This window comes from Hippopotamus amphibius, chromosome 8 (assembly GCF_030028045.1).
Source record: "Hippopotamus amphibius kiboko isolate mHipAmp2 chromosome 8, mHipAmp2.hap2, whole genome shotgun sequence".
Classification (NCBI taxonomy): domain Eukaryota; kingdom Metazoa; phylum Chordata; class Mammalia; order Artiodactyla; family Hippopotamidae; genus Hippopotamus; species Hippopotamus amphibius.
The window spans coordinates 1875321-1890955 of NC_080193.1; the positions used below are offsets into that span (position 1 = coordinate 1875321).

Below are 15635 nucleotides of genomic sequence, written 5' to 3' on the forward strand. Positions count from 1 at the left end.
CGCACCCTTGGACTGTCTGTGTCCCCGCCGGCTGGGTGTGGGACGAATCCGAGTCTCCACCGGCCCCCATGGCCGGAGCTGCGTCCCCTCCCAGACAGGCCTGGCCCTGGTGCCGAGGGTGGCTCGGACGGAGCAGAAGCCGACTCGGCCGTGCCTCTCGCGGCCTTCTTCCTGCCCTGGCGTTTCCCGGCCCCTTGCTTTCCTGAGAGGTATTTGCTTTTGCCCTTGGAGTGGAGGAGCCTTGACTGAAAGGTGGGGCCGGTGAAGGTGACGGGTGGGGCTGGGAGCCCTGGAACTCCCCTGCAGCGTGCCCTGCAGAGGGCGGTGGGGCCTCCCGTGAGAACCAGAACCGTGTCTGCGTCTCTGCCCTCCGTCTGCCGAGCTTGGGGTTGGCCCTGGGCCGGATGAGGAGGCTGTGCCAGCAGCCCTCCTGGGGTGCGGGGAGCTGGGGCTGCTTCTGGCCCACACTGAGGCGATTGGGGAGGTGTGGCCTGGCCTGCCCATCAGGAATCCGGGGGAAAAGAAGGCCCTGCCTCTCTGGGAAGACGCGCCCCCCGTACCACAGAGTGTGGGAGACCGCGGGAGCCGTGGGCCTGGCACCCGGGAGCCGTGCCGCGTGCCAGCAAGGGCATCTACCGTCTGGCCCCTCCCCGGGGCACCACCGCCGAGGCTGGGGCGACCAGAGGCCGACACCCCATGGGCCTCCTGCCCAGGCTCTGCTCTCCCCTTGCTTCCCGGCCCCTCCCCCACCCCCGTAAGTGGATGGCTCGTTTGTGGGCAGGGATGCAGGCCGGCCCGGCCACACCCCACCCACCATGCCCCTGACCCAGCCTCAGCTCCCTCGGGAGGTAGGGCGTCCTGTCCCGACCTCGGGCTGCCCGGGCCGCCCGGCTGTGGGGCTCAGAGGCTGCAGCTCGGTTTCCTCAAGAGCGGCAGGAGGACGCCCAGCCCTCGGGGTTGCAGGGAGGGCTTGGTAGCTGGTATCAAGGGCTCGGGCGCAGAGTCTGGGGCTCCGTGAATTATTCAGGTGGTTGCCATCTGTCTCGGTGACCTCTGCCAGCCAGGAGCCCGGAGCCGCTCTGGTGGGCTACGGGGTCGGCCGGGACACTCCAGATGAGCCACTTGGCACACGGGCGAGCTCTGAGCACAGCCCTGGCGTTTCTGAGTGCTCTGAGGCTGCCGCTGCCAGGTGCACCCCAGCCCGGACGGAGGGCCTGCCTGCCCCCTGGAGGAGGGTGAAGTCAGGAGGGGGCCCGCGTTGCGGCGCCCCAGCCTCGCCTGGCACCGTTCACCGGGACTCTGCTTTCGCCTGTCCTCAGGCCCCCGGCGCAGCCGGTCTTCCTCTCAGGCACCGCTGCCTGCGCCCTTCTCCTCCGTCCCAGTGCGTCCCCTGCCTCCCTGGGGCCCGCACACGTCTCCGTGGGGGGAGCGCGGGTGCCCCTGCTGCTGCGGGCGGGACGAGGCCGTGCCCCGTCCTCTCGTGTGCGCTGTCCTTGCCCGGTGCCTCGCCCCTCGGGGGCCGTCGTTCTCCAGGGGGCACGCACGGGAGGCCCGGCTTCTTCCCCTCCTCTGGGTGGGGGTGGGTGGGGTAGGTGGGACGTGTCTCACCCACGTGGGGCTCTGGCTGCACAGCCCTGCCCGCTGGGGCAGAGGCAGGGCTGTTGGCTTGCGCGCCACCTGCCCCTGTGGCTCCGCGCCCGTGGCCCACCCAGCCGTGGGCATCTCCCCAGGGGATGCCTGTAGCTAGTTCCCTTCTGACCTTTCACGAGGTCTGCCGGATCTCTTTGGTCTCCCGTGTGTTCTGAAGTGGGTGGTGTAAATTACGTCTGCGTGTACCTCCCCAGACAGGAAAGGGGTTAGTAGGGAGCCCTTGTGTGAAGGAATGCAAACTGGGCCTGTTCCAGGGGTGGCGTCCCGGCCACCCGAGGAGAGGCCGCTCAGCGGGCTGCGTCATTGGCTGTGGCGAAAGTGACCGCGCACCTCCGGGCTGGCGGCCCCTCCCCGGCCTGGCTTCCCATCTGCACAGAGACCAGGATCAGCCGGGGACACAGGCGGACCCTCTCAGCGTCACCCGGAAAGCGTCTTCACGGAGGCGTTGCCTGGCGCTTCCCGGTGGTCTGGCAGGGGCGGGAGACGAGCCCCCTGTGCCGGGCCGGGGAGGGGGGCCCTGCGTCCTCCAGGGAGTTTCTCAGTGCGCGCCTTGGCTCATTTTGGCACGCCCCCTTCCCAAGGGGAAGGAAACCAGGTAGACGCCCTGTGTCCCGGTCGTTGGCCCCCTGCAGGCTGTGGTGGGGACTGCAGGGATGTCGGCCGTGCCTCGGTTTTATGCTGCTGGGCCTGGCACCCTCCCGCCACGGCCGTCACACGTGGGGGTCAGGTGTCTGAGCCACGCTGGCCGCCCCTCGCGCCCTCCTGTGACGGCGTTCCCGGAGCTGCTGCAGAGGCCACGTCCGCGCAGTAGGAGGTGCGGCGCTGGTGTTGATGCCACAGGAGAGGGTGGCCTCGGGCCCCTGGCTTTGTCCGGACGGGGGTGCAGCTGGTGCCTGTTCAGCGGTGCGGACGTGGAGGCCTCTGCACCGTGGCCCAGCCTGCCCGGGAGGCCATCCGTGTCCCCTGCGAGCCCGGTGACCTGGCACGCAGGCTGCAGGGACCCGGCCCTGAGGGTTTCGAATGGCGACTGCTGGAGCAGGGACAGCCCTCCGGCTCCTGCGGGAACAGGGCCCTGGGAGGGGCTCCACCTGCACACCCCCCATGGGCCCCACGTGGGAGAGGTGGCGGTGCTCATGGCACGGTCCTTCCGGAGCAGCAGTTTCTCCAGGGTGTCCGCGGAAGGGACCCATCTGGGAATCTGCCCCAGAAACAGTTCCTAAGGTCCAGCCCCACAGCCTCGGGCCAGCTCGGAGGTGTGGGCTTCTGTTCATTCCTCCTTCCCTCCATCGGCTCTCTTGGGTTTCACCTCGTCTAGCATGGGCCAGAGCCGGTGTCAGACCCTGTGATGGTGTGGGAGCACCGCAGGGAACCAGACTTCGGGGCTGGCGATGGGCAGTGCCGGGTGCAGGGGGAGATGGCGGTGGGGCCCCCGGAGTGGGTCCTGCCCCTGCTCCGCCTTCACTGGAGTTAGCCGGGCGGGGAGAGGGGAGGGGGTCCCGGCCATAGCAAAGTGCTGGGCAGAGGTATGAGAGGGAACCCGGCGTCCCCAGGAGCTGCTTGTCATTTTCGGTGGGCCCGTGCGTCTCTGGGCTCTGCTGGAGGGAGAGCTGTGGGTGGGGCAGATGTCTGACCCGGCAGATGTCCTCTAGGGGCGGGTCCCATGCTAGTCAGCACCTGTGCAGGGAGGCCCAGGCCCGGCTTCTCCCAGGGCTGCCCTTTGAGCAGGCACCGCCCGTGTGCTTCTCGCGGGGGCCGATCGCGTACGCGGGGGCCGTGCAGCTTTGTGAAGGGGGGGTGCAGCCCCGCGTGTGCCTTCTCCGCCCCCGTCTGTGGGAGGAAGCAGGTGGGGGCCGTCCCCCCGGGCCCTGGGGCAGGCTCCCATCGCCGTGGCCCCCCTCACGCACACCCCGGCCGTCCTGCAGGGCATCTGGCGGATCCCCGTGGATGAGATCGACCGGCCGGGCAGCTTCGCCTGGCACATGAACCGCTCCATCGAGCTGCTGCTGAAGGTGCTGGCCCAGCTGCGGGACCACAGCACGCTGCTGAAGGTCTCCTCCATGCTGCAGCGGACCCCGGACCAGGGCAAGTGAGTGCAGCCGCCCGCCCGCCCCGCCCCGTGCACCGTCCGCCCCGCGGGGCGCCGGTGCTCCCAGAGCGCAAGCCCGTGCTGGCTGGGGCCCCTCGGCCCCGTCTGCCTGGGGCGTCTACGCTGGCGTGGGGGGTCCAGCCCGGCCCGTCTCCTCAGGGTCCTCTGTCCCGCTGTCTGGACACCAAACACCAGCACCCCTGCCCCAGACTTCCCAGGGCAAGCACGGGCTCTCTCCTGCTGGGTTTGGTTTCCCCACTGAGACGCTAGGCACGCCAGCCCTTCCTCTCCTCCTGCCTCCCCCCGCTCGGGGCTCTTGGGGATGCTGTCACCGTGTGGGGACCACAGGTGTCCAAATGACGGGGTCGCCCGGCAAAGCCCGGTAATAGGGGCCTGAGCCGCGGGGGGCCTGGGTCTCGGAGGTAGCCAGAGACCTCTTGGGACAGACAGCATGGAGGCACAGCCGCCCCAGGCAGTGGCTGAGGGGGTCCCAGGAGAGACGCAGCTCAGATGTGGCCTGGCCTGGCTGCGAGGCCTCCTGCTGCCAGCACCACCCCTCACCTCTTTGCTGTCTCACTCCCCTGTGCTGTGCCAGGGGCTGGGGAGACGACTCACGCAGGGGCCTGGGGTGCCCTGGAGATGGGCTTGTGGGAGAGAAGCTGGGGGCCGCAGACCTGACTGAGCCTGGCCCGCCCTGCCCTGCGGCCTGGGGGTGCCAGGGGGCCAGGACACAGTGCTGGGTGAGGAGGAGGCTCAGGGAAGACTTCTAGGGAGCAGACCCCAGGCGGGTGGGACACAGGGGCACGGGCCACCGTCCGGCGGTGCCGCGTGGCTCTGACGCTCTGGCCACCCCCGCACGCCTGCAGGAAGTACCTGCGCGATGCCGACCGCCAGGTCCTGGCGCAGCGGGCCTTCATCCTCACTGTGAAGGTGCTGGAGGACACGCTGAGCGAGCTCGCGGAGGTACGCCCCGCCCCCGGCAGGTCCCCGCACCCCCGCCTGCAGGCGGCGCCCTCCTGCCCCCCGGGGTGGCAAGGTGAGCCCGAGGAGGAGCTCACAGGCCCCTCGCGAGGCGCTGACCTGCGTGGCCGAGGTGGGCTCGTGGTCGGCGAGGGCGGTAGAGACGCTCCCGCGGCGGCCCCCCCACCGCCTCGCCCGGCAGGCCCAGCTCCGGAGACCGCAGCCCTCACGAAGGAGCAGCCCCCAGGAGCTGGCCTGTTCGCGGGCCCCCTTCAGAGCGGGGCACCCTGAGGCCCCAGAGGCCGGTCTCCAGCCTCGCAGGCAGGGCCGCTGGGAGCTAGGGCCATCGGCTGCGATGCCCCCTGCCCCGCAGGATAGGCGGGGCCCTGGTGCAGGGGCGCAGGGGCTCTGCAGCGCGCACACGTGGTGGCCTTAGCAGGCCCCCTCGCCACGGGCACCCGCCCGTAGAAAGGCTGTCCAGTGTGGGCCAGCTGGTCCTCAGGCGCAGAGCTGCCTCTAGGTCCTCCCCAGCCTCCTCCCAGGCTGGAGCTTCAGAGCAGGGAGGCCTTCCCAGGCAGCTCTCCGGACCCGACCCTGGCCAGCAGGCGGATGGGCAGAACCAGAGGGGCCTCGGTGGGAGAGGCCTGGGGTGGGCACACCTGGCGCCCAGGGATGGTTTTCGTGGCAGAAACAACAGAGACGCTGAGTTTTACCATCGGTTTCCTCGTAGGGGTCAGAACGCCCAGGGCCCAAGGCCTGTGGCCTCGCTGGAGCCAGGATGACCACCGATGTCCCGCACAAGGCCAGTCCCGAGGACGGCCAGGAGGGCCTCACGCACCCCAGGAAGCCCCCTCTGGCTGACGGCTCAGGGCCTGGGGCCGAGCCAGGGGGCGAGGTGGGCCCCCTCAACCACCGGCCTGGGGCGATGCAGGCGGGAGACGGCACAGAGCAGGGCGGGGAGCGGAAGGACAAGGAGAGCCCCCGGGCCGGCCCCACCGAGCCCATGGACACTGGGGAGGCTGCCGCCCGCGGCCCGGACTCCGAGCGGGCGCAGCCCCTGCAGCCAGGCCGACCCCCAAGGGACCGGGGCCCCGAGAGCCGGCCGCCCGAGCTGTCCCTGGAGGAGCTGAGCATCAGTGCCCGGCAGCAGCCTGGGCCCCCCGCACCGGCTGCGCCCGCCCCCGCCCCGCCCGGACCCAGAGTGGGCGGCCACCCCGAGGAGGCGCCCCCGCGGCCCAGCCGCAAGAGGAAGCTCTTGGAGGACACGGAGTCCGGCAAGACGCTGCTGCTGGACGCCTACCGCGTGTGGCAGCAGGGCCAGAAGGGCGTGGCCTACGACCTGGGCCGCATCGAGAGGATCATGTCCGAGACCTACATGCTCATCAAGCAGGTGGGTGGCCGTGGGGCGGGCCTGGCGGCGCTGTCCCTGCGCATGGCCACCGGCAGGCTGCCGCAGGGTGTTCGGAGGCGTCCGCGGCCGCCCCTGAGGCTCCTTGTCGTGAGCCCGAGACGTGTCCACACGTGCTGTGACTTTAGTTGTGGACTGTACCTCAGTAAAGCTGGGGAAGTACGTACCAAGGAGGAAGGGCCAAGGTTTACCTTCACCCTTCAAGGCAAGGAAGCCGCAGGACTTCCCTGTCCATCCAGTGGTCAGGACTCTGCGCCTCCGCTGCAGGGGGCGTGGGTTTGATCCCTGGTCCGGGAACGAACATCCCACAGGCCGCGTGGTGCAGCCAAAAAAAAAATTAAAAAAAAAAAGTTAAGGAAGCCACTCTGCAGAAACCTTGTCCAGTCTCCAAGGAGGGCTGCAGTGGAGGGAGGCTGTCACCTTTCTTATTCTGCTGCCTCTTTTTTTTTTTTTTAAATCCATTAGGTACATGCTTTTTTCTCTATTTAGAGAAAAACAGGTTTTTTCCACAGGAAGGACCCTGCACTGTGACTGGCCCATGCTGGGCGGCTGTCCTGGTACCCTGTTTCCTCTTAAATCGTGTCAGTTTGCACCGCCACTTGTGAGAGCGTCTGTGTTATCACCGCCTCACCAGCATCCAGCAGTAACTGTTTTGGTTGCTGATGAACTGGAAAAAACGCTGTGCGTTCCCTGCTGGCGAGGGCGGGCCCTTTCCCCGCGCCAGGCTGGCCGCCTGCCTCGCGCCCTGCCCGCTGCCCACCCAGGGCGACCCCCGGCCTCCCTGGCCTCATCCCCACCTCCCTCTACCTCGGGCTCTTGGTATCTGGGTCAAATCAGACCTGCCCACCGCCCAGATTCCCAAAGGCCCTGTGTTCCTGCCCGCTTGAGGGGCAGGCTCTGGCTCAGATCCCCCCAGGCTGAGCCCCCGAGGATGAAGTGACACAGCCACAGACGAACTTGGCATGGCCCGCTGGGCCCACAGCAGCGGGCCTGGGGGGAGCGGCAGTGGGCGGGCTCACCCTGGGAGCTGTCCTCAGGCTCCGGGCACCGGGAGGCAGCGGAGGGAGGCTGGCCGCCGTGGCCCCCGCCCTCTGACCTCCGGCATCTCCTTGCTCAGGTGGATGAGGAGGCCGCCCTGGAGCAGGCCGTGAAGTTCTGCCAGGTGCACCTCGGGGCCGCCGCCCAGAGACAGGTACGCGCAACCCTGCCTGCACCAGCCTTGCCGTGGCGCAGGGCCCGCCCCGCGCAGGGGCCCCGGGCTGCAGGCCAGGACGGTGCCTGTGTCAGGTGGGCCCGGGGGAGCTGGGCGGGGGCAGCACAGCCTCAGGCCCCGAGGGGGCCCCTGACTGCCTGCCGGGGGGCGGGCACCAGACCCTCTGCGTGTGTGTGTGACGTGAGGGTCCTCACCCCAGCACTTGTGCTGCAAACAGGAGGACGTTGCCTACCCAGTGGGCCTCGCCCGGACAGCTCGCTGCTCTGCACAGAGGTGGAGCTGGGACACGGGGCTGATGACAGCGGAGTGGGCAGGGGCCCAGGTGTTTGTCCAGCGTGGGGTTTTGGGAAGACTCCCTGCTGTTGGGTGGAGAGGCTGGGCCGGGCCCGGTGAGCCGCAGGTGGGGATGATCCAGGGCCGGGTCGCTGGGTCAAAGGGCAGGTAGTTGCCATTTGAGTAGGTGCGGCCCTGTCCCCAGGGGTGACCCGGCTGTCCCGCCCCAGCAGCAGGCCCGGCCTTCCCAGCCCTCGCCCTTTCTTGGGCCTGTGGGGAAGGGCGTCACGAGGGGGTCCAGAGGCAGGAGCTCAGGGCAGCGGGCATCCAGCTGCAGCCGGGGAGCCGTGTCCTGGTCCCTCAGCAGCTGGCTGCCACCTCGGTGTCCGACGGGCTTTGTCTCAGCCGAGTGGGGCATCGGCCGCCACCCCGCCTGGGCTCTGGGTCCGGGGAAGCCCGGGGGTTCAGCCTTCCCCAGGGGGGCTGTGGGCCACACGTGTGGGCCAGACCCCGGCTGAGGGCTGGGACCCCTGGAGAGAGGTGCCCCGCCCACCGGCTGTCCCCCTTGCCTGCTGTCGCCGAGGTGGCAGAGGTCGCAGCGCAGGCACCCCGCCGCAGCCTCTGCTCTGTGGCGTCGGAGTGACTGCCCGGGGCCTCAGAGCGGGACTCGGGCCCAGCGGGCCCCCTCCTGCCTCCTCCGCTACCCCAGATGGGGGCAGGTGACAGGGGCCATTCCAGAGAGAGGATGGCCATTTCCAGTGCAGACTTTTAAGGTGCTTGAAATGACAGAACCACCCTGGAAACCTTCGGACACCTCCCGCCTTCCCTGGTCTCTGGGCAAAGTGAGAGGGGTCTGAGCTGGCAGGGGCCAAGGGCAGGGAGGAGACATGGGGAAGTGGAGGCCCAGCACCCTCTGGGACCTGGCCTGTCACAGGAGCCCAGGAGGTGACCTCAGGGACAGTGACCGTGACAGTCACAGCTGTCCTGGGCCCGCCTCTGACCAGGGCTGGGGAGGCGGCCATCGCCCTGGGAGCCACTGCTCCTGTCCATTGTGTGTCCATCTTGCTGGAGGCAGTCCGGCAGACGCCAGGAGGGCGCTTGGGACATAGTTGGAGGCCGAGTGCCATCAGCTGTGGCTCCTTCCTGCAGGGCAGGGACACAGCATCCGCCTTCCCCGCCTGTCTGCCTGCCCTCTCACTGGAGGTCCGGGCTCATCCCAGGTGCTCGCTGAACAGCAGGGTCACAGGGGTGACTGCACCCCAAGGAGCCGGGAATGGAGCGTCTCCAGCAGAACAGATGTCAGAAGAGATAGGGTCACGGGGGACCCGGGGGACCCGGGGGCCCCGCGCCGGCGTGAGGCTCCCACACTCGCAGCCTTGGTGCAGGCTGGCTCAGAGAGCACGGTGGGCCCGGGGTTGGCGGCCTGCAGGCTAGGCGATGGTTCAGGTGCTGGGGCGCAGCTCTCAGCTCTGCTGCCCGAGGCCATGTGGGGCTCCCGCCCCAGCTCACAGCTGCCCTCGGGGAGCCACGGCCGTCACACCCGCCCAGGGGTGGGCTTCGGGGGCAGCGTGAAAGAGGCCTGGTGGCAGAGAGAGCTGTGCGCACGAAGACGGGGAGGCCCTGAAGCGCCCGGCTCCGTGAGGACCGAAGGCCTGTGGTGGGGGAGCCGAGGCCAGGATGCAGGCAGGGGCCACGCTCAGGGCTGCGTCGGGCGCTGTGGCTTTGGGGCTGCAGCCCAGAGCCCGGGAGCGGACTCCTGTGATGTCACCCCGGCTCTCTCAGGGCCTGCCCACGAGTGACCTCGGGAAGTCGCCCTCCAAGACGGACCTCCCACACTGCATTCCTCACCTTGGGTGCCACCACCCTGTGCTCCGGGTCATGCCAGCACGCCCCTCCCAGACTGGCAGCCAGGAATGGGAGGGCGAAGGTCCCGGCCAGCCTGGACCCCCTACACCGCGCCCCCACCCGCGTGGCCTGGACCTGCTCCTGGGGAGGGATGCTTTGTCCCCAGCGGTGTCCCGCGTCGGCAGAATGGGCCTGCCTGGCAGCATCGGGGCCAGGGCAGGGTGCCGTGGCCGATCTCCCAGGCATCGTGTGGACTCAGGCCTGCCCAGCTGGCCTCCCTCACCTCCCCTTTGTCCTCCCAGGCTGCAGGAGACACGCCCACCACCCCAAAGCACCCCAAGGACAGCAGAGAGAACCTCTTCCCCGCGGCCCCCGACCCCACGCCGACCGACGCCCCCCAGCGGCCCAGCGACGGCCACACCAAGCCTCGTCCTGCGCCGGCTGCTGCCTCAGCGGTCGTCACGTGTGCCCCCTCGGCGTCGGCCTCCACCCTAGACCCGTCCAAGGACCCCGGGGCCCCACGGCCACACGGGCCTGAGGCCGCCCCCAGCATGTCCTCTCTGGGCCCAGGTGAGTCCCGTGCCCTCCGCTGGGTGGTGAGGCCTACCTGGCCCAGGTCCCCGTCACCAGCCAGTGGCAAGTCCTGCTATTGCCTGGAGAGCGTGGGCGCCTCCAGCCTGGTGGTCCCTCAGCACGGCCCCTAGCTTGCTGTGTGTCTCCTCCCGGGCGGGTTCGGGAGCAGGCGGGGGGACCTGACCCCGCGCACACGAGACCTCTCGAGCCTGTGAGCAGCCCTGGGCACCTGCTGGGCTGTGGGGCAGACCTGCCCGGCCCCTGTGCCCTCGGATGTGAGGCGGACAGCGCCCGCCAGGCTGAGGCGGAGGCCGTGGAAGGATGGCGCTGGGGGCTCTGTCGGCAGGAGGGAGCCCCTCCTCCTTCTAAACCCAGGTGCCACTGGGAGTAGCAGCTCCCCGGGAGGGGCAGCCGGCAGAGCAGGCAGGGCGGGAGCTTCAGGACACACACACGCACATGCACACGCACGCGCGCGCACACACACACACACGCACACGCACACCCACCCCCCAGGACACGCACACACGCGCACACACACACACACGCACCCCCCAGGACACGCGCACACACACATACACACACACACCCCTCCCCCAGGACACACACACACACACCCACCCCCCAGGACACACACACACACACCCCTCCCCCAGGACATACACACACACACACCCTCCAGGACACACACACACACAGACACCCCCAGGAGAGACACACACACACACACACACACCCCCGCACCTCTCCCTCCCTGCTCCGTGGACCTGGGGCTGGACACCCACCCGCCCACACACCCTGGCTCCTTCCCGAAGACCAGGCTCACCTGTCCACCAGGCGCCATCCACAGTGGGGGCCACAGATGGGGCTGCTGCTGTCCGCACGCAGGCTCGGCCGTGTCGTTTCCTGACCCATCTGAACAAGGGGACAGTCAGTCCTGGCAGGAGTGCCCGGCCGGAGCCAGACCTGGAAACCCCGTCAGCTGTGACCAGGAGCACTGCTCCCACAGGCCGCTGTGCCCGGATGGAGGCCTAGGGCACAGGCCTCCCGGGTCCCCAGTTTGCTCTAAAGGTGGGGAAGTGCAGGGACCCTCTGCCCAGCCCGTCACAGCGGTGCTGGCCTCAGCCTGAGACAGTCCCCTCCCCTGGGGCAGCCCCTGCGGCCGAGTGTTCGGGGAGCAGCCTCGGAGGCTGAAGGGCGTCCCCTCCTCGCTGCCATCGCGTGCGTCTCGGTGTCCGCACCCAGCGGAGCAGGGCCGCTGCAGCAGCGGGGAGCACGGCCCCGCGGGAGGGCTTTGCTGGGGGTGACGTCTCAAGGTGGCGGGGATGACGGTCTGCGGGCCCAGGGAAGCCACTCACGCCACGAAGACCCAGCTGCTGTCCAGCTTGTCGCCACCCCTGCCTGACTCCTGTCCCGAGGATCAGGACTTCGGGGTGGCCAGGCCGTCAGCGGCCCCCTGGGTGCGCATAGCTTGTTGGCAGCCTCCGGCTCTTGCCAGCTGTTGGCTGAAGGCCTCAGTTCCTCTGCTCTGTGTCCTCCCCAAGGGGCCCTGTCACTGCCCCCAGCTGCTCACCGCCTTGTTTGTGGGGTGTCTGCCTGCCACGGGCCAGGGCCTGGTTTCCTGCTAATAGTGCCTGGCCCACATCCCTCCTGCTGAGGTGGGCAGGCCTCCAGGAGTGAGAAGTGGGCACTGCAGGCCCCAGCACCGGCTGGGTCATGACTCGGAGCAGGGGAGCACCTGCCCGTGCGGGGTGTCTCCCACCAGGCGGAGTGGAGGGGCCGGAGTGCCGGCCTGGTGCCCGTTGAGCAGCCAGGGAGAGTCTGAACCGGGGCTGGGGGCGCCTCCAGGACTCTAGGCCTTGGGGACCCTGGGCCTTGGGGGCTCGGCAGCCAGGCTGTGAGTCGGCCCGGGCAGGTGGCTCAGGACTGCAGCCCATCCCCACAGACAGAGCCTGAGGCCCCAGGTAGCTCCCCCCTGAAGGCTGAGCCCCCAGGAGGTCCCCTCCCCCTCAGGGTCCCCCGTGGTCCACCTCACAGGGCCACCTGGTCCGGGGAGCGCCCCTCCCTGAGCTCAGGTCTCTGCGGGACTACCCTGCCCCGCGTGTCCCTCCTCTACCCTCCACCAGCCTCCCATCCAGCTGTCTGTGGAGAAGGAAGGGATTGGGGAGGTGGACTGTGCCCTGGGGGCAGGCGGGACTGATACCTGCCCCCCTGAGCAGCCTTCACTTCCTGCCAGCCTGGCCTGGAAATTGCTCGCAGCAAGGAAGCCCCCCGCCCCCACCCAAGCAGAGCCTCCTGGTCCCTGTCCCTCAGGGAGGAGCTGTGTGAGGACAGTGTCGGGCTCAGCCAGGCAGGGCTTCGCCGCCTCCGGGAGGGCCTGGACCAGGTGCCCACAGGCCTGTGTCGCCGGGGCGTGCCCGGCGCGGTGGCCCGTTCGCGCCCCGGGTCACAGGTCTCCCACAGCTCCGCCTGCTCAGTGGGGCCCGGGATGGGGGCTCGTGCCTGCCCGTGGCAGCAGGTGGATCTGGACCTTGGGAACCGAGAGGCTGTGAGCCTGACTGCCGGGCGGTCAGACCCGGGGAGGGAGGGCGTGGCTCGCGGCCGGGCAGCAGGGCAGGCGCCCTCCTCTGGGAGCTGGAGCCGCAGGCGGGAGGCCCGTCTCTGCCCCTGCCCGGCAGGGAGGGGCTGGCGTCACCCGCTCCTGGCGGCGTGGGGGGGTGGCAGGGTGGCGGGGTCGTGGCCGGCGCGGCAGGAGAGTCCAGGCCCGAAGGAGGAAGAGGACAGCAGCCCGAGGAGCGGGAGTGCAAAGAGGCCGGGCGTGGGGGCGGGCACACTGGTGCCGACTGACTCCCTGGCACCACCGAGGCCGGGTCCCAGCCCCCTTCCTGTGCCCGGAAGGTGCGAGCTGGGCGGGAGGGTGCTGCGCCCACCACGCCGCAGCTGCTGGGGCCTCAGCTGGCTTGTCTGGTGCCGACGGGCCCTCCCGTGAGCCGGGGCGGGGCTCCCGCTCTGTCGGCTTCCCAGCGTGTCCACAGGGGGTGAGTGGTTCCGGCCAGTGCCGGCCTGGCCCCACCCGCGCGATCGTTCCAGAGGAGGCTCTGCGTGGCCACGGGGGACGGGGAGAGCCCTGGCCCGAGGGTGGGCGGCACGGCACCCACAGCCGCTCCGTGTCCCCACAGAGGGAGAAGAGCTGGCAGGAGGGGCAGAGGGCACGGGCTTCCCGCCCCAGGAGCCGCGGTGCAGTGAGCAGGTGAAGACGGCCCCCGAGGACGCGCCGGCAGAGCCGCACTGCTGGCCAGCAGAGGCCGCGCCCCGGACAGGTGTGGAGCCCGCCTGCAGCCCGGGTAAGGCCAGTGGGGGGCAGCCCAGCACGGCCCCGGGGCCGGCGGTCAGCGGGCGCTTGCTGGCAGAGGGGCCCGGGGGCGAGGTAGGCAGGCCCGGCAGGGGAGCTGCCTCGGGGGGGGGAAGGGCTCCCAGAGGCCCCCCGCCCCCCTTCCACCCTCGGCTTCACAGGGGAATAGCCTGGGCAGTGCTGAGCCATGGCCAAGGCCGCCTAGCCGAGAGGGAGGGGCGGGCCTGTGCCCACGTGGGGCCGGGGGAGGGGCAGGCGTGGCGGGGAGGAGTCGGGCAGGCAGAGGGTGGCCGGGTTGGGCAGAGCCAGACGGGCATCCGTGTCCGGGCCTGAGTCAGAGCCCGTTCCCACCAGCCAGGCCCCTTGGGGACTCCGCAGGGCTGGGCCTCTCACAGACCCCACTCAGGACAGCAGGGCCTGGTGCCAGCCCGAGGGGCCGGGCACGGGCACCGAGTGAGCCCCGCTCCTTTTAAAGCCATGGAACAGTGGAGGAATGTGGAGTCCGCCAGGCTGTGGCTCCTGGAGGCCGCCCGCCTGCTGCCTCGCAGCCCTGGCTCGCCCTGAGGCGCGAGGGGAGAGTGGACGCCGGCTGAGTGGCCGGCTCTGGGCCGCAGCGTCCTCCCTGTGGCGGGAACAGCCCGCAGGCTCTGTGTCCTGTGCCCTCGGCCTGCGGCGGCTGGAAGCGGGGTTTCCGTTCCCGGCCAGAGGCTGAGGTTTGGTCGCAGCAGGGAGGACTCGCACCCTCGCCGCTGGAGCAGTGGTCAGGGACGAGGCCCTGCCCCTTCGGCCGTGCAGAAGAGAATTCCCACAAAGACAGAAAGTGATGCAGCAAGTGAAGTGTTTTTTAGGAGGGAGAAGAGCACGTGTGTGCACACAGCAGGCTCAGAGAGAGAGAGTCGTGCCCTCGTGGCAGTTTGAATCACTTACCTGGGGTATTTCTTGCGGGTTTCCTTTGGCCAGTCATTTTGATTTGCCTGGTTCCGAGTACGTATTTGGCACATCTCAGTTTCCCACATGTGCACGCGTGTCTCAGCCAAGATGAATTCCACCCAGAAGGCCTGTGGGTAGCTTGTCATCACTCCCCTTTGGACCTCCAAGGAGCTTTCTAGTCAGGAAGGTCTCCTTTGCCGGAGAATAAGACACATGTGGCCTCTCACCTCTCACCTGGGGAGGGCCCAGCCTCCTCCCTTGATGGTCCTACGATTTTCATCTTGGAGCATCTGTCCCCAGGGAGCTCACTGCAGCTGTTGGCCCTGGGGGCCCGTCTGGTCTGTCTCCTGCTTCGCTGGGATGGGCTGGGGGATGTGAGCGCTAACAGGTGTGCCTGACGCCTGGGAGGCTTGGGGCTCCCAGCGAACACCATGCTTTTGGGGGTGCCCGTCCCCATGCCCCACAGCCCAGAGCCAGAGGCAGGCCTCAGGGAGGCAGAGACAGGAGGCGGCCTGGGAGCCTGGCAGCCAGCACAGGCCAGAGGCCGAGAGGGCAGGGCGGGCCGACGTGGCCAGAGGAGTGTCCTGGTGCCGCTGTGATGGGGGGGCGGGGGGGTGATGATGCCCGAGCGGGGGGAGGGGGGCGAGCCCAGGAGGCCAGCAGCCCGGCTCAGCCCTCTGGGTCCACCCTGCAGTCGCCGGCTCCAAGGTGCCCAGTGGTGGGAGTGCCCAGCCACCCGAGGGCCACCCGGGCAAGGCGGAGCCCGGCCGCGCCAAGTCGCGCCTCCTGCCCAGCATGCCAAAGCTGGTCATGCCCTCGGCCGCCACCAAGTTCCCTCCTGAGATCACCGTCACGCCACCCACCCCGACCCTGCTCTCGCCCAAAGGCAGCATCTCGGAGGAGACCAAGCAGAAGCTGAAGGTGGCCACGGGTGCGGGGGTGGGTGCGGGGGGCAGGGGGGGAGCCCGGGCTGCCGCTGACCAGTGCCCCGTCCGCTCTGTGCAGTCAGCCATCCTGTCCGCCCAGTCGGCCGCCAACGTGAGGAAGGAGAGCCTGTGCCAGCCGGCCCTGGAGGTGTTGGAGACGTCGAGCCAGGAGTCCTCGCTGGAGAGCGAGACGGACGAGGATGATGACTGCATGGACATCTGAGGGCCCCCCTGCCCGGCAGGGCATCACCCCCGCGGGGCCGCCAGCCGCAGGAGCTCAGCGGGGCCCGCACCCTTTTCTATGAAGCGCTGACTTTGTAAATGGGCCCGCCCCCAGCCCAGGTGGCCGCGTCCACGCTCCAGGGCTCTGCCTGGTCCCGGTGGCAGACGGTCCTTTTTTGGTTGTTTTTCTAATAAAGATG

General features: G+C 69.4%; 1 protein-coding gene across 6 annotated transcripts in view; it reads left to right on the top strand.

The window, feature by feature from the left end:
* The window catches only part of CABIN1 (calcineurin binding protein 1), a 98299-nt gene extending 82664 nt beyond the window's left edge, over positions 1 to 15635 (top strand). For 4 of the 6 annotated variants that reach the window (XM_057744778.1, XM_057744777.1, XM_057744779.1 and 1 more), the window contains exons 31-38: positions 3573 to 3736; positions 4603 to 4699; positions 5427 to 6086; positions 7222 to 7296; positions 9738 to 10005; positions 13185 to 13349; positions 14982 to 15208; positions 15293 to 15635. In XM_057744778.1, coding sequence (XP_057600761.1) covers positions 3573 to 3736; positions 4603 to 4699; positions 5427 to 6086; positions 7222 to 7296; positions 9738 to 10005; positions 13185 to 13349; positions 14982 to 15208; positions 15293 to 15436 — 1800 coding nt within the window. In that variant the 3' untranslated portion in view covers positions 15437 to 15635. The remainder of the gene's footprint in view (positions 1 to 3572; positions 3737 to 4602; positions 4700 to 5426; positions 6087 to 7221; positions 7297 to 9737; positions 10006 to 13184; positions 13350 to 14981; positions 15209 to 15292) is intronic. The other 2 variants (XM_057744781.1, XM_057744782.1) reach the window with 2 other exon arrangements.